At 34.6% G+C, this 19,086-nt stretch overlaps 1 protein-coding gene across 1 annotated transcript in view; it reads right to left on the minus strand.

Moving 5' to 3' along the window:
* The window catches only part of LOC127555337 (hemoglobin subunit beta), a 47,951-nt gene extending 29,513 nt beyond the window's left edge, over positions 1-18,438 (minus strand). Inside the window, exons 1-2 of the mRNA XM_051987568.1 lie at positions 18,332-18,438; positions 17,988-18,210 (exon numbers count right to left, since the gene is read on the minus strand). Of these exons, the coding sequence (XP_051843528.1) occupies positions 17,988-18,210; positions 18,332-18,423 (315 nt within the window). The 5' untranslated portion in view covers positions 18,424-18,438. The remainder of the gene's footprint in view (positions 1-17,987; positions 18,211-18,331) is intronic.
* Between the last annotated feature and the right edge of the window lie 648 nt (positions 18,439-19,086).

The following is a 19,086-nucleotide window of genomic DNA, read 5'->3' on the forward strand; positions in this document are numbered from 1 at the left end:
ACCCCACTCCACCAAGTAGGTTCAGCCTTTTCTTTTCCCAGTGTCTCACAATATTTAGAATTCCATCTCCTCAAGAAATCATTTTTTTTAAATTACTGATTAGAAGAGGTGAAAAGCTTTCCCACCCCTGCCTACTCCTTTTTTCTTCCAAACAGAAAATTCAAAAAATTACTCTCCTTTAAACTCTATAACTCACTGATTATTCTTCTCCAATTTTTTACTATGTTTATAAAGCATTGATTCACTCCAGTGTTTCAGCTACATGTTTCTGCATATTTATTTCATACTGTCACTCTAGAGTATGAAGCAGAGAGAAAGCATCAGTGGACCTTCCTAAAACTAAATAATTTTCATAACATTTAGTTAAATTTTGTAAAATGGTAGGAGAAACAAAGTTGGCTTTGTTACTAAAGGTGAAGAATATAAACTCTGGATGAATCTTCAGAAATTAGCTAGTCCAACTTCCCAAACATTTGCCATCCAGATGCTACTTTAAGAGTCTGAATGAATGATAGCTAAGCCAGAATAACCCACTGCTGGTCAGCTTAAAACTTCGGAGTATTCTTCGTAATATTGACTCTACATCTGCTTTTGTATAAATATCTCCCTTTTGGTTCAAGTTCTGTTATCAGAGTCTCCTTTTCTCCCTACTTTCCTAACTCTTCACATAACTCTTCCAAGTTCTCTCTCTCAGGTTTGCCAGAAGAGACTGGTATTGATATGGTACCAAGAGCTTCTTGGAAGGGCAGCCATAACAACTTGAACTTTTTTTCTCCCAAGTAACAAAAGAAACACCTACAAGTCTCACCCTGAAGTTCTCAGACTCTACATCCAGCTCACTCAGTTTGACAAAGGCATCCTTGAGATTATTTGGATTATTGTTAGCACTCTCTTATCATAGGCATGAATATTAGGGTTATTTACAACAATTTTAGACTGGGGCCCAAAATAGACAATGAGAAATCTAATGTTATTAAATACTTATTAGAACATGCTCACTTTTCCCTATTATTCTACCTCTTTTTTAAATATATGTGTTGCCAAAGTAAACACCTATTATTCTACCTCTACCATGGTATTGGTCACAAATACCTATGAAGCAAAGGTATTGGGGCCTAGAATTTCTATATCCAAATATTTTTCATGAAAGACTTTTTAGCAATTTAGTTTAAGCACAATGTCATCTTTGTAAGCTTGCTCTTAAGCAACAGTGTGTTAGTGACAAAGAGATGTGCATATATGTGTATGTGTGTGTATACAAAAATTTGAACAGCAAAGGGCTTTTACTTTTGCCCTTGAGGCCTTATTTTCAGAATCCCAAAGGAGTAATGATTTTGGCTAAGCCATAGACTGTGGGGAGTATGGCTAGAGAAAAGCTGGTAAAGTTTCTGGAATGACTTAGAGGGAGCTGTTTAACTGTGTATTACCATATCAAAACCATATTTTAGTTAAATTGAAAAATATAAAGGAATTAACTATTTCTCTAGTCTTAAAATCCTTTCTAAACTTTTAAAAAATAACACTTCCATCAATCCTTTAAAAAAAAACTGGAGTTAGTGGAGGAAATTGTTTCTAGAGAAATTTCATTAAATATCAAATAGATTTCCTTCCTTCAGGTGATTCTGGAAAGGACTGCATACAATGGAAAAAAAATTCTTAAAATTTTCATTTCTACTAAATAGGAACTCTTTATATGTTTCTATATCTGTATGGAAACTCCCTATATGATCTGCTGCAAATCTTGTTCTTTCTCATCTAGAATTTGGTAATGTTTCTTATGAGAAAATTATACCCTCTCTCCTTATTTCTCATCCCTCTTTGAGTCATTGACAGTAGTAGCATCATGCTGAAGCCTCATCTCCTAAATGTAACAAAAGTTGATAAACTAATTTTATAAGATGTATAGATATTGGTGACTATCCGTGTAAATAGACAGACATATTGTCTATTTCTTTTATAAGAAAACCCTCTTAGGAAAATAGTTCTTTTTCTTTCTTTCTTTTAAAAAATATGTGGTCTCCCTATTTCATCCAGGATGGAAATAGAAGAAGCTGAACAGCATGGGAGTTTTGCTCAGTTCTTTTTCCTACCTGAGCCAGTTTACCGCTTTCATATGTAGCTTGGTGCCCCCGAGACCAGCATAAAAGTAGAAATATTAATGTATATGTACTTTTAAAGTATATATACTGTTTTATAGTATAGATTTTTCAAAAGCATAAAGTTATTTTGTACTTTTAGCATTGTTTTTCTTCAAGGTAATACTTTAAAAGATCTGATATTTATATACGTAGGAAGGAATACTACTCCATTTATTTTAACATTGTTTTTAGCAGTTGCTCTGTCCAAAGATATCTTTGATTTTAAAGAATTACAAAATGTCACCACTTAAAGGGAACTCAGAGACCACTTAGTCCAAACTATATTTGGTATTCTCCATTGCATATCAGTAAAGAGTCATCCAGGCTCCCTAAAGTTGTTCTTCCTTCCTTCTCACCACAGTTTGAGTGTGTGTGTGTGTGTGTGTGTGTGTGTGTGTGTGTGTGTATGTGTGTGTGTGAGGGAGAGAGAGAGAGAGAGAGAGAGAGAGAAGACAAACAAAGAGACAGAGACAGAGATAAAAAGAGGGAACAGATCTTCTCTACTTCCACATTCTATCTTCAGGGGCCTTTTTTGTGTGCCATGGACCCTTTTGGAGTATTGGTAAAATCTATGAATCCTTCTTATAATAATGTTTTTAAATGAATAGCATAAAATCATAGGATCACAAAGACAACCACTTTTATCGAAATATATTTCTCTCTCTCTAATATACATATATTATATGTATGCACATATTATAATTATTAGATAATTTCTCCTTATATTTAGCTGAAATATTTCTCTCTGCTACTTTTGTACTTTTCTCTCTTAAACCAAAGAGACAAAAGTGAGGGTTTGTTTGTTTTGTTTTGTTTTGGTTTTTTTTGGAAAAACCCTTTTGAAATTTGAAAGCAATTGTCATACGTTTTGGCCAATTTTCTTATCCAGGTTAAAAAGCTCCAGAACTTTCCCTTAATCCTCAGAGGGTCACTACTATTCTAACTTTCTTGGTCATCCACTAATGAATATAGTCTAATTGGGAGGGGGTTCTTATGAGCAAAATCCTAAAATTTCTCTTCTCCATCTCTACGATTTAGATTTGTATACTGACAAATTCCCTCCCTACAACTACTCAACTCTATTCAAAGAAAAAAGAAGAGCAATCACAAGTTACTTAATTTTCAGATTGAGCAGAAATTGCCTAAGAAGAAAGAGTAAATTGGAGAAAGATTCCTGATAGCCATTATCTTCTGACTTCCATCACCACTAAATGACTGGCAAGAATGTTAAGCTTGAGCCTTTCAGACTTCCTTAGTTTACATTGTAACCAACCTCATTAAGTTGGAGATGATACAATCAGTGGAATTGTCATCAGTAGGAAAGAAACATGACCGAATAGAATAAGGCAGACTCCATCTGCCTCCATTATCTATTAAGTATATACTCTATGCAAGGCACAGTACTATTTCCTTGGGATACACATTTAAAATAAATCTTGTCCCTGTCCTCAAAATTACCAAGAAAACAAATAATAAATAGGTAAATACAGAAATGAAAATGTGTGAAAGAATAAAGAAACATAAAATCAAATGATGATGTCCAGTTTGGGGGAGCAGAATTAATGATATTTATTTCTTTGGGATCCCTATTCTGAATCACAGTAATCAAAGAGCCTGATTAGCTTCCTCCCTTCTGATTCCCTTTCTTTAATGTTACTGAGGCTTCCTCCTGATTTCCTTTTGTGGACATGTCTTCCCTCTTTTAACACAGATTATTCTTATCTTAAGGTCCTTTTGGCTCCCTACTTCCTTGTAAGGATTTAAACAGATAGCAAAATTTAAAAAGAGTCAACAGTGCATCATAGACTTTGACTGCATAGGTCTCAGCTTTTGTTGGGTATTATGCCTGACAGATATTCAGACACAGACACCTATTTGCAAAAATTTTTCCCATTGACCACAGATATGGGATGCATAGGAGCCAGTTGAAGAAGAAGTTTCTTTGGGCTGGTTGCATTTGTGCATGCGTGTGTGTGTGTGTGTGTGTGTGTGTGTGTGTATCTGTTTCTGTGTAAGTCTGTCTATCTATATGGATAGTCGCCAACATCCATACAACTGAAATTAACTCAATTTGTAGCTCAGTAATTTTGTGAATTTACTTATTGATCTGTTTATATCTCAGTCTGATTTTCATATTGCCATATAGATATTGATTTAAGTGTGTAAGGGGATTGTGAGAAATGATTATAAATAACCAGTTGTGGAGGTCTGGGTTTATTCCCTGTCCTATTTCCTTTAACCTCCATCACAGATTTACCTCCATCACAGATTTACCCCACTTAAACTATCTTATCTAGGGTGAATTCCTGCCTATTGCATTTCATTCAAGCAAGTTTAGGTAAAAGTAGATCCTTTGTGTATAATGTCTAAGCCTAGAGGTCGTCTGGATGTAGAGATAGTCTATTTGTCCAAAAGTGACATAATGTCACTCTCTTAACCCATGTCTTACTTTGATATTCATTTGCTCATTATTTGTTAACTTATCAGAATTGATTTCCACTCTCTGGAACACCCACTTTTTCAAGGGCATATAAGTCATGAGGATCTTTGGCATTTAAGAGGCTGCTGACCTCTTATATTAATAAAATGCTAGCATTATTAATGATTAATTACTCAGAAATGAAGTCTCTTGATCTATTTAAATGTCACAAGGTAGTATGAGTATGGTTTCATGGGCAATTTCATCCTTTGCTGCTCAGTTCCCTGCTTTAAACTTTGGGCATAGGAACTCTATCATGCTGACAGGACTCAAAGGAGGCTAATTAACACAGTGGGGTATGCTAAATTTCCTTTTTCCCTGCTTGGTCATTTCTGTTAATAGCAAAATCTGTTCAATCTAAAAGGAAGATGCACTGGATTCTTTTTCTTTAGAAGGAGGAGAATGAGGTATGTAAGTGAATGTGCAAGAGCTTTAAATTAAGTTTATAGGCTAGTAAAGCAAGACTAAAATAGACACAAGACACTCTTAGAATCATAAATCTAGACCTAGAGAGGACCTCAGAAGTTAAGTCAAGGAAGGCCAAGTAATTTAATCAAGATTATCCAGGGAGTATCAGAGATGGATTTAAATGAAGGCTCTTTGATCATAGGTGAAGTGCTTCTACATAGATGTAGAAGAAATACTATGTTATTGATATATAACAACCTAACCCTGAATCAATGTATTTTGGTTGAGATAAGTGGTGAATGGTGACTAAGATATAGAGTTGAGCAATTTCTTAGAATCTAAACTGTATCCTGCCCTCAAATTCTCATGCCACTGAATCACTCTTCTCTTCCAAACATTAAAACTAGATTCTTTGGGTCTCATATAAACTAGTTATGACCCATTAGCTGCTATCATGAGAAAAAATGTTGGATATTTATATAGTCAGAAATATAGTCAAATCCTGCTTTTGACAATTATCACATGTGATGGCTAAATGACAAAGTCCCTGAGTCTCACTTTCTTCTTCTATAAAATAACATGTATGGATATGAAGACCTCTTAGGGACTCTGCTCTGAATCTGTTATCATCTGATTGATTTGACCACATTTTCTCTAATGGCCCAGTACAGACTTTTACTCTATTGGCACTAGAGAAAACTTTACCATGACATTCCCACCCTCTCCTCTGCTTTCCTCTTAAAGTATGCTGCATGAACAAATTAGTTTCATAAAGAAAGAGATCTACAGTACTCTACTGATCTGGGATTGTCAGCAAATTGTGCTTCCCTATCCTTCCCCCATGCAGGTAATGGGCTCCTGGAATTGTTCCTTTCTCAGTCAAAAGCCAGTCCACCAACATGCAGTATCCCAGTGACATTTATGGCCCAAAACAGAAGCCACTCCAGCCTCAAGCTTCTGCCAGATAGGAGAGAATTTAGTGCTATATTTTCATATAGGATAATCACCAAGACATTTCTCAAAAGCTGTAAGAAATATAAAGGTACACAGAGACTTCAGCAGAAGAATTCTATAGCTAGGTCTCAAGGGAAATCCAAATATGTCCAACCACATTAATCAATGTAAGAACCCCTTTTGTATCTTTTAATTTCTAAAGGAACATTTCCTGTGACAAGGAACTCTCTACAGAGAACCCTTTATTCATGAAACCCCAGTAGAGACTACCACATTCATACAAAAAGTCCTACAGAAACCAGCAGATAGATATATATTATAATTGATTGGTAGAAGAAGAAAGACAATTGAATGAAAGGAGGAAAAAAGGAAGAAAGAAATGAAAGAAGGAAGAAAAGAAGGAAAGAAAAGAGAATTATAGCATTTTTATATGACTATAAATAGTTTTCATTACTTCATCTGAAAACTGTCCATATCTTTTGATCATTTATCATAAGGGAAATGGTTCTTATTTTTTTTATTTTTTAAATAAATCTGACTCAGTTCTTCATATGTTTGATAAATGAGGTTTTTATCAGAAAAACTTGTTTTGATTTTTTTCATAGTTATTTAAACTAATTGTATTCCCTTCCATCCTATACGCCTCCATTTATTGTATTCTCTCTCCTTTTATCCTGTCCCTCCTCAAAAATGTCTTGCTTTTAATCATCCCTTTCCCCAATCTGCTTTCCATTCTACCAATCTCCCCACCTTCTCTTATCCCCTTCCCCTCCTACTTAGGGTAAGATAGATTACTATACCCTATTGAGTGTGCATATGATACATACTATTCTGATGACAGTAATTTTCATTCCTCCTTATTTTCCTCTCTTTCTCTCTGCTGTGAAAGCTTTTTCTTGTTTCTTGTATGTAAGATAATTTGCCCCATCCTACCTATCCCTATCCCTTTTCCTTTCTCCCATTACATCCCTCTCTCACCTCTTAATTCTATTTTAGATGTCTCTTCTATTCAATTTATACCAGTGTCCTCTGTCTATATACACTTATTCTAAATACAATAATAATGAGAAAGTTCTTACAAATTACAAGTATCTTCTTCTCATGTAGGAATGTAAACAATTTAATCTTATCAGGAGCCTTATGATTTCTCTTTCCTGTTTATATTTTTGTTCTTTTGAGTCTTATACTTGAAAGTCCAATTTTCTATTCAGTTCAGATCTTTTATCAAAAATGTTTGACAGCAAGATAATTAATGAAAGAAATGCAAATGAAGCATCACAAAGCAGTGATCATCAAAAGCTTTTGTTACTGGCTGAGAAATGGAGTAGCTGATCAGTGGAATGGGTTATATTAAAAGACACAATAGTCAATGAATATAGTAATTTAGTATTTGATAAACCCAAAGATCTCAAATTCTGGAATAACAACTCACTATATCAAAAAAATTGCTGATAAAATTGAAAATTAGTATGGCATTAACTAGGCATTGACCCACACCTAACACCCTAAACCAAGATAAGGTCCAAATGGGTTTATGATTTAATCATAGTGATACTATAAGCAAATTAGGAGGACAAAGGATAGTTTACCTCTCAGGTCTGTGAAGAAGTAATGAATTTGTGATCAAAGAAGAACTAGAGTACTTTATAGAATGCAAGATGGATAATTTTGTTTATTTTGAGTTAAAAAAAATTGTACAAACAAAACCAATGGAAACCAGATTAGAAGGGAAGCAATAAATTGGGGGGGAAATTACATTCAAGGATTCTAATAAAGGCTTCATTTCTAAAATATATAGAGAACTGACTCAAATTTATAAGACTAAGACTACAAGTCATTCTCCAATTGATAAGGTCAAAAGATATGAATAGACAATTTTCAGATGAAAAAATTAAAAACATTTCTAGTCATATGAAAAGATGATCTAAATCACTATTGATCAGAGAAATGCAAATTAAAACTACTCTAAGGTACCACTACATACCTCTCAGATTGGTTAAAATGACAGGAAAAGATAATGATAAATGTTGGAGGGGATATGGGAAAACTGGGACACTAATACATTGTTTATGGAATTGTGAACTGATTCAACCATTCTGGAGAGCAATTTGGAACTATGTCTAAATGATTTTCAAACTGTGCATACTCTTTGATCCAGCAGTATCTCTACTGAGCCTTATCCTAAAGAGATCACAAAAAGGGAAAAGGACCCACATATGCAACAATGATTGTAGCAGCCTTTTTTGATGGCAAGGAACTATGAACTGAGTGGATGCCAGTCAATTGGAGAATGTCTGAATAAGTTATGGTATATGAATATTATCGAATATTATTGTTCTATAAGAAACAATCAGCAGGATGATTTCAGAGAGGCCTGAAGAGACTCACATAAACAATGCTGAGTGAAGTGAGTAGGACCAAGAGAACATTGTGCACAGCAGCAACAAGATTATATGATGATCAATTCTGATGAATGTGGCTTTTTTTTTAGTAGCAAGGTAATTCAGGCCATTTCCAATGATCTTGTGATGAAGAAAGCCATCTGCACCTAGAGAGAGAACTATGGGCACTAAATGCGGATCACAACAATTTTCACCTTTTTGTTCTTCTTTGCTTGCATTTTGTCTTCTTTCTCATTTTTTTTCTTTTTGGATCTAATTTTTTTTGTACAGCATAATATTTGTGGAAATGCATATAGAAGAAATGTACATGTTTAACATATATTGGATTACTTGACATCTAGGGTAGGGATTGGGGAGAGGGGAAGAAGAAAAAAATTGAAACAAGGTTTTGCAAAGGTGAATTTTGAAAACTATACATGTGTTTAGAAAATAAAAAAGCTTTAAAAACAAAACAAAAAATGTTTGAAAGTCCTATAAACCGAATATCCATTTTCTCCCTTAAAGATTATACTCAGTTTTGCTGGATGAGTGATTCTTGGTTGTAATTCCAGGTTTTTTGCCCTTCAGAATATCATATTCCACTCTCTCCAGTCCTTTAATGCAGAAGTTGCTAAATCTTGTTTTATCCTTATTGTGACTCCATGATACATGGTGATTTCTTTCTGGCTGTTTGTAATATTTTCTCTTTGACCTGGGAATTATGAAATTTAGCTATAATATTCCTAGAAATTTTCTTTTTGGAATCTCTTTCAGAAGATGATAGATGGATTCTTTCAATTTATGTTTTACCTTCTGGTTCTAGTGTATCAGGGCAGTAGTGCTGAGAAAGTTTGTGGGATAGCTTTTTTTGATGAATAGACAAAGGTTATTTCTTAAGCCTCTTCTCAGAGGAAATTATTAATAATTATAGCAACACTCTGGAGCTTGGAACAACAAAAAGTCATCAGTGTGGGATGACAGTCAAAAAAAGAGCACAATCTTGTACTGCTTTAAAGCATGACAGAGGCTCCATAAGTCAGGAAGTGATAGCCGTTTTACTCTGATCTGACCATGTATGGAGTTTTGATTAATGCACCATAGATTTAAAGTCAAAGGGACATTAGAGCTCTTGTCACACTTCTTATTCCATTTACAAAGAAAAAAAGAAGGAAATTGAGATCCAAAAAAATTGTTACTTAATTAAAGAACACACAGATAGCAGGTAGCTCAGTTGGGATTTAACTTTCAGGTATCTAATAAAAATGCAATTCTTTCTCCTGCTCCTTGCTGCTTCTAGCTTCTGGATACCACTGTTTAAAAGGGACATGGCGATGCCCAAAGAGTTATCAAACTGTCATACCCTTTGACCCAGCAGTGTTTCTACTGGACTTATATCCCAAAGAGATCTTAAAGGAGGGAAAAAGATACACATGTGCAAAAATGTTCATGGCAGCCCTTTTTTGTAGGGGCAAGAAACTAGAAATTGAGTAGGTACCTATCAGTTGGAGAATCATTGAATAAATTAAGGCATATGAATGTTATGAAATATTATTATTATATGAGAAATGATCAGCAGGATGATTTCAGAAAGACCTGGAGTGACTTGCATGAACTAATGCTGGATGAAGTGAGTAGAAGCAGGAGATCATTGTATATGGCAATAATAAGATTACATGATGATCAATTCTGATGAACATGGCTCTCTTCAACAATGAGATGATTCAGATCAGTTCCAGTGATCATGTGATCAAAAGTACTACATAATACTATGTACTATATAGAGTACTATAGGAATTGAGTGTGGTTCACAACATAGCATTCTCACTCTTTTTGTTGTTCAATTGTTTTAGTCATGTCCAATTCTTCATGACCTCATTTAGGGTTTTCTTGGTGAAGATACTAGGGTGAGTCACCATTTTCTTTTCTGGTTCAGATTAGGAACGTGAGGCAAACAGGGTTAAGGGTCACACATCTAATAAGTTTCTGATGCCAGATTTGAACTCAGAAAGATGAGTCCTTCTGACTACAGGCCTGGTGCTTTATTCACTGTATGACTTAGACCCTAGTGAGCTTGAAATTCATTAAAACTTTCAGATCCTTTTCTTTTTAAATTTTCAAAGTTCTGCCTAACTATTCTTGTACTTGGGAAGTTGTATGTTATTAACCCAAGACTTTACATTTATCTCTACTAAATTTCATCTTTTTAGATTCAATTTAATACTATAGTCTCAAAACTTGTTTTGTTTTAACAAGTTTTAATCACTACTCTGTCCTCCTTAAACCAAACAAAGGTCCTGGAACTCCACTGGAGTCTTCCTCCCAAGATTACTTTAAATCATTAATCACTGCCTTTGGATTCTAAAAATTTAACCAATTCCATCTATTTGTTCTAATAGACTTTTCTTGATCTTTTCCACATGATTCAAATGAAATACTTTTTAAAATCCTTCACTCAAATCTGGACACCATATCTATGGGATTTCCCTGGTCTTAGAGTGTAGCAACTATACCAGTAAAAGAAATGAAAAAATGAACTTACCTGGGAATGAACTTATCTATAAAATAATAGTTCTGGTTCTTTGTGATCACCTCTTCCATATCTATATTTTGACTGGCAATTTATTTAATCCATCATACAATTTTCCAAGGTAGGAACTGATGTGAAATTCACTGCACTTATAGATCATTTCCTTCTTTTGAGCGTCAAAACAGTTATCTTCTAGGCTTTTGGTAATTCTTTGGTTTTCAATTACTTTTGAAATATCATTGATAGTGGCTCAGTATTTACATTGTAGATCTTTCAATACTATAAAATATGATTCACTTTGTAGTGGCCAGAAACTGGAAACTGAGTGGATGCCCATCAATTGGAGAATGGCTGAATAAATCATGGTATATGAATATTATGGATTATTATTATTCGGTAAGAAATGACCAACAGGAGGATCTCAGAAAGGCCTGGAGAGACTTACACAAACTGATGCTGAGTATAATGAGCAGGACCAGGAGATCATTATATACTTCAACAACAATACCATATGATGACCAATTCTGTTGGACCTGGCCATCCTCAGCAATGAGATGAACCAAATCAGTTCCAATGGAGCAGTAATGAACTGGACCAGCTACGCCCAGCGAAAGAACTCTGGGAGATGACTAAGAACCATTACATTGAATTCCCAATCCCTATATTTTTGCACTCCTGCATTTTTGAGTTCCTTCACAGGCTAATTGTACAATATTTCAGAGTCCAATTCTTTTTGTACAGCAAAATAACAGTTTGGTCATGTATACTTATCATGTATCTAATTTATATTTTAATATATTTAACATCTATTGGTCTTCCTGCCATCTGGGGGAGGGGGTAGGGGGAAGGAGGGGAAAAATTGGAACAAGAGGTTTGGCAATTGTCAATGCTGTAAAATTACCCATACATATAACCTATAAATAAAATTAATTAATTTTAAAATAATAAAAAATTAAATTAAAATAAAAAAAGAAATTTTAATGCATATGATTTTGTTTTTTTTTAAGAAAATAAAGTATTTAACTTTGTGGGGGAAAAACAAAACAAAACAAAAAAATAAAATATGACAAAACACCAAGAACACTAGATTTTTAGACAGCAGATTTCAAAGCATCTCAGTGAATAGGAATAGGATGATATCAGTTCAGAAAGAAAAAAAAATATCTAAAATGAAATGTCTCTCTTATCTGAAGACACAAATAATTTTTATATGAAAAAAATTAAGGGAGGTACCTACAAAAATAGTACTCTGAGATCTCACCATCAAATTTAAAGTTGGAAGAAATATGTAGAAAATATTGAAGGAAGATAAGGCAATATAGCATAGAAGGAAGATAATAGAGGTAATAGAAGATGGTGAAGTATTTTCAGCAGTCAAGAGTACTAAAAATTATAATAAGCAGAGCCAAGAAAGGAAAATCAAAGGGGAAATGGGGGTGGAGATAGAGACAGTGAGGGAATTTAAGTTATCCTGAAGAAAAGTTGAATAATGAAAGGGATATAATTATTGACCATGGTGCATCAGAAAGAAATCAGAACTGATCAGTTATTTTCCTCTTCTATTTTCTTTTACAAAAAGAATGAAAATTAAAGCTAAAAGACACAACAAAAATGTTGAATGCAGCTTTTCCACACAGTGTCAGATAAACTATATCTTCAACTTCTAAAAGAATGGACAGATATGATGGCTGATGATAGTTTTAAGATTGTGGAAAAATAACACATTAACAAGATAGATAAACAGTTGGTTTTAGCAGCCCTCAGAAATCAGAAAAAAGAAAAAAATGCTTCCCACCTTGTTGAACTGAAAAATTAAGATAAAAAAATACCCAAATAAAAACTTAGGTTACAATCAGAAAAAAATAACAGAGTTTATGAAAAAGCCAAAAGGAAAAGGTGAATTAAATCTTAAAAAGAATCCCTACTATAGTGAAAGAATATTAGCATGTGAAAGAAATTGCACAAATATCTCTAGATGAAAAAGACAATTCAGTAGGCTCCCCATGATCTGGGAAGGGCAGCTGGGAATTTCATTATGATTCCCAAGGGAAATAAAACTTGTCAGAGAAGAAATTAGAAATGAAGGCAAGTCAAAAATCAGAACTCTCAATTCATACTCAAAAAATCCCACCACCAATACAGAAAAAAAAAAGTGAATACAAAAAGTACCAAAATCTTACCAAAGTACCTTTGGTTAGTAGTGGAATAAGAGACAGACAGAGACAATGAGAGAGAAAAACAAAAACAGAGAAAGAGACTAACAAATCTGAATTTTAAAAATACAGAAATAGAAGAAACTTTTTGCAGAAGAAAAGTAAAAGTAAAAAAAAAAAGAATTCTATATAAATCAAATGAACTGATATTGAAGATAACATGCATAATAATATGAGTGATGTCTCTAAAAATAAAATGACAGATCAAAAAATTTTAGTAGCATATTATAAGAAATAATTAAGATGAAAAATGTTCTTGTTATTTCTGAATACTAACAATGTAGATCTAATCAAAAGATCCAGTGTTTACTATAGTATCTGGCAGAGTAGATACTTTGAAAATGTTTATTCATTGATTATTTCAATAGCATACAAATATTACCATTAGAAAAAACAAAACAACATTCCAGATTCAAAGGTATGTAATAATTAAGTTCTACAATTAATCAAAAAATGTTTAGATATGAATGAAAACCTATTTAATAGGTTTTTCACAGAATTTTTCAAGTCATAAAAACATTAGAGAAGATAAAGGTATGATATACTCCAAAAGAGTTCAAGCTATAACCCAAAATAACATATTCTGAAAACTTGACAAAGGAAAATCATTTGAAATAGTCCCCTCAATCCTCCAACCAAGAAAGAATGAGAAAACTAAATATATTCAATTAGCAAGAAAATATGCTAAGTAATGAAATTAGTTTCCTTATATTTATATACTTTTGGTTTTTTTAATAATTTACAGAGGAGGTGAAAGAAAGAAAATAAAGGTATCATAGAGGAGAAAATGGACCCCCAAGGAAGTAAAGATTTAAGGAAAATTTAAGAACTGGGCAAAAGAATGGCTGAAGTATTGATTTAAAATCCTATGGGTAAAAGGCACTGGACCCCATACAGGTAGGGACCTGTGGGAAGTAATAACAGAATGGGAATTTGCTATATCAGAAAGGGGAGAGGTAAGTGATAGAAGAGAATGGGTGATATACCCTTACTAAGGCAAAAGGTAAATAGTGAAGAAATGGTGATTTTTATTGTTTCCATCAATAATGGAAACTGTAGTCTACAGGATAAAAGCAATGGAAGTAAGTACTAGAATATGGGAATGGAGAAAGGGGGGACTCTCTCCCAGAAATCAAAAGAAAGAGGTTCCACTAAAATACGTTGGGAGAATAAACACATATATGAACATGTGAATACATATGTAAGCATATTCAGGGGAATAGGAAGTAGAAATGGATAGAAGGAAACTAGAAATTTCTTGAAGTCAGGTGTTGTGAATTATCTTAAAATGCTGATGATGAATAAACAAATAAATGAGTTGTTATATTGTCTTGGGCAGTTTTTTCTCTTGATTCTCTTATACTCCAATTTCTTCCACCATAAATGACGTGAGGATGATGGTGAAGGAGGCATCTTTAGGGAAGCAGAAAGAACAGAACTTTCAGTAGCTTTTTGGAGAAGTTAGCTCAGAATTACTATTGTTATATGCTTCTTAGAGCATATATGTATGGACACATGTGTATAATATATATTTATATGTATGTATGTGTGTATGTGTATGTATATGTCTCTGCCTCTTGCTTTCACTATGCCTGCTGACCCCCACCCCCAACTTTTTTATACCCTTTAGTTTATGCCTTCCTTTTTTTGTTTTGTCATTTTATATCCTATAGGTTTTTATCCTTTTATAGTTTTGTATATTTACTTCCACCATAAATTGGTTAAGAAAAAAGTAGGGTTCAGTCTTGACACAGGACAGATTGAAATTGGAGGGTCCATTCTTTTGGGGTCTCCTAATAGTATCTGCTCCTTTATTCCTGCACTGTATTTATACTCATATATTATGCCATTCTTCTCCTCCAGAAAACTAATTTTCTTCTTTTTTCTATCCTAGACTATCTTCCTCAGGAAGGCATCATCTCCCTATTGTACATCCTAGGATTATGGGATTTTAAGATAGAAAGAAAATTTGAAATTATTAATTCCCCAATACACATATTTGACAGATGAGAAAGTGGAGGTTTAGAATGAGGAAAATAGTATTTCCAACATTACATAGGTAAGAATAGATAGCAAAGCTGGGCTTCGACCAAAGTCCTCTCAGTCAAAATGGACACTTTCTACTATTCTGTAGCCTATCTCCCTTTCCCCCCATTATTATCTTATCATTTTGTCTTCAAAATGTCTTCACAAACCTTTCCTTCATTTCCATTTCCTTTGCCTATATATTCCTTACCAATCATCTGATTTACTGTAACAACTGACTAAAAATATTGCATTACAATGGAAGTAATAGTAGAATTAGGTTTGTATCTCAGTAAAACTCCTAGCTCCACCACTCAATTCCTATCTCTGTGACCTTGGATTATCTTAACTTCTCTGAGCCTATTTCCTAACTATAAAGTTTCAGTGTTGAACTAAAAGACTTCTAAGATCTTTTCCAATTTTAGATCCTATGATTTTATGGTAGAAAATATTTACATTAGGTCTCAAGGCTTTCCTCATCCAATCCCTTCTAATATTCCAAAAGCAAGGTTCTAGTTGCATCATAACTCCTATTCAACAATCTTGCATAGTTATTTATTCATTCATCAGCAATGAAGAAAACAAGATGCCTCATTTCTTGGTTTGGGGTATTTACTCTATCAGTCCTCCACAGATGTTCTCCCTTCTCAAGTCTACCTACTGACTTCTTTGGCTTCTTTTAAGTCCCAACATAAAATCATCTTTTACAGGAAGCCTTTCTTCCCCCTCTAAATTGTAGTTCCTTGTATAATGTTGTTTCTCTCTCCCCACCTCTCCCCACCATATTCTGGCCAACACACACACACAATTATATTGTAAGCTCCACCAGAGCAGAGGCTGTCTTTTGCCTCTTCCATAATACCTAGCACATTGTAGGTATTTAACAAATGTTTGCTGATTGATTAATTGCAGAACTCCTCATCCTGTCATTAAAATCTGCCACAATTTGCACACAGTCAACTTGTTCAACCTTATTTCCCAGTACTTCTATCTTACCCCTCTGTTCCAAACAGATCTTTGTCCCTTGTATCCCTTAGATACACCAGATTAGTTTTTCATCTTAGAATAAGTATGAAGGAAGGGATAAGAAAAAAGACTTCCTTGGGTCCTTAGGACTGATCCTATCCCCATCTATGTCACCATCTCCCAGTAAGGATGATTAAAAGTAAAATGCAATGACAATGAACTGCAAGGCCAAAAGCACTTTATTAGTTAAGGGCTAGGACTACAAGGCAGTATGAATACCATTGATCCCTTTCCTTTGCAAAGATTGGGCTTCCATTTGCCCATAGACCCCCACCACAAATAGATCTACATTTAGTGGTACTTGTGAGCCAAAGCATTGGCCACACCAGTCACCAGCTTCTGCCAAGCAGCCTGCACTTCAGGAGTGAAGTCCTTGTTGAAATGAGCAGCCAGAACAATAATCAGAACATTCCCAAGGAGCTGTAGGAGAGAGAGAGAAAAAGAAAAACTCAGGCACCTTATAAGGAAAAAGCTCTAGTCAGGATACCTGGGAAGTCTACCCATGTTCTCTTAATATAATACTACTACTATAGAACTTATGTTCTCTTACCCATGTCCAGAACTGTTCCCAGGCTACCTATTACAGAGTAAGATATCATCTGTTCCTGTTGTCCTTAGTTCTTTATTCTAAAGTACTCTGTCTCTTCCTCTCCAGCTCTGCTTGTCCTCAGACCCACATAAGATACTCAGTTCCATTTCTGTCCTAATTTATTTTCTTGGGTTTACCTTGCTTTCCTCTTCCTACTTAAAAATCCTTTCCTCCTTGCCCCCCAAAACGTCCTCAACCCTAAACCTGCTTCTCATAGCCCAAAGTTTATAACACTAAGATAAAAGACTTTAAAGGCCTAATTTATTAACTTGAAAAGAACTAATTGTAATGGGAAAGAGGTTGGAAAGGAAAGGAAAAGATAAGGGAAGAGAGAAGAGGAAGGAATGAAAAAAATGAGAATGAAGAAAAAAGGAAGAAAAATATATAGACACATAGAAGGTATGTAGAAGTCTAGTACAGTCCTTTATTTTGTAACTGAAGAAATAGACTCAGGTATAGAGTGACTTTCATAAGATCATAGAACTAGTAAAGAAAAACCTGCATTTGAAACCAATATTCCTCACTCCAAAATCAAGGCTGCATATTTAATGCAAACAATATGATTCCCGATTTAAAAAGATAATAAATGGAGATGTAGCATTGTTTTTGCAAGATTAAGACATGAGACTTCCATGGGTACTAATCAGAATTGGGGTATCAAGCAGAGATAGAAGATGATGAAAGAGAAGCAAAGGTCCACGAAAAGCACAAATTAGAGGAAAAGCAATTAAAGCAGAACACCAAATCATCCCACTTTTCAAAAGCAGAAAGGCTACTTGGGAATTATGTATCCAGTGAAAAGGGATGAGAAACATAAGGAGAATATGAATGTGTCATAGCAAAATGGTTAGAGGGAAAGAGAAAATGGGGCAGCTGGAGAAAAATTGAAAAAGAATAATCACTAAAGAAAAAAAAAACAGAAAGGATGATAGGAGAAATATTAGAAAAAGTAAACAAAAAGAAGAGAAAGAAAAGAACTAAAAAAGAAGCAATGAAGGCCAAAAAAAAAAAAAAAAAGAATGTATGATGAAAGAGAGATGGAAAGTTCTGTCAAGAAATAGAAAGAAGAGGATGTAAAGTTATAGTTGGAAAACAGATCTCCTTTGATATCTGAAGTCATTCATGACAAGCTTAGGGATGATCTGCTTTGTTTTGGCCCTGGCCCTTTTAAACACTCAGTTATTTCAAGATCCTGTGGTTTAGTCCACCCATGACTAGCTTGCTGAGCTGTAGTGCTCAAGACTTACCCTGAAGTTCTCAGGGTCCACATGCAGTTTGTCACAGTGCAGCTCGCTCAGCTTGGAGAAGGTAGCCTTGAGATTGTCCAGGTTCTTGACGGCATCCCCAAAAGAGGTCAGCACCTTCTTGCCATGGGCCTTAACCTTGGGGTTTCCCAGGATAGCAGAGGCAGAAGAGAGGTTGCCAAAGGAATCAAAGAACCTCTGGGTCCAGGGGTAGACAACCAACAGTCTATAGAAAAAGAGAAAAATTAGTCCAAATGTGTAGAAGACCCATCCAGAAGCTATCAGATATCCTTTGGGGAAGTCTGTGGCTCCTGGGCTTGACTTCAATTTCTGCCCCTAGTACTTACCTGCCTAAAGCTTCCCCACCAGTCTCTTCCACATTGACCTTGCCCCAAGTGGTGGTGATGGCGTTCTTCTCCTCAGCTGTGAAGTGCACCATGATGTCGGTTTTTGTGAGTTTGCTTGTTAACACTGATGTGTGTCAAAAGCAGGTTGATGTGGCAGCAAGACCTAGGCTGCCTTTTTATTTCCAGCCGTTGACCCCTTGGGCCCCTTTGTCTCACCAAACTGCTGAAGCTATTGGTCAGAGTCTTTTGGGGGTGGTGCTAAGAACAGGAGTAGCGGTTATCAGTACTGGACACTCAGTTGGTCAGTGTCTCTGTCTTTGGAGACCTGTAGGGGTCTCCTGTCCTTGCATGCTAATTCTCTAAGCCAAATAATAGTGTCCCTTATATAAATGGAATAGATTAGAAACACAAAACACAGTCATAAATATAATAATCTACTATTTATAAATCAGACTAGCCACTAGGATAAAAACTCACTATTTGTCAAAAAACTTTTGGAAAAACTGGAAAATAGTATAGAAGAAACCATGCATTTCACACCCATATATAAAAATAAGGTAAAAATGAATCCATAATTTAGATACAAAGGGTGATACCACAAGCAAATTAGGAGAATAAGAAATAGTTTACCTGTCAGATCTATGGATAAGGGAAGAATTATTGGCCAAACAAGAAATAGAAAACATTATAAAGTACAATATTTTTATTATATTACTTTGATGTAATAATTTCATTACATTAAATTAAAATGATTT

Source organism: Antechinus flavipes, chromosome 3 (assembly GCF_016432865.1).
Source record: "Antechinus flavipes isolate AdamAnt ecotype Samford, QLD, Australia chromosome 3, AdamAnt_v2, whole genome shotgun sequence".
NCBI classification, from domain to species: Eukaryota; Metazoa; Chordata; class Mammalia; order Dasyuromorphia; family Dasyuridae; genus Antechinus; species Antechinus flavipes.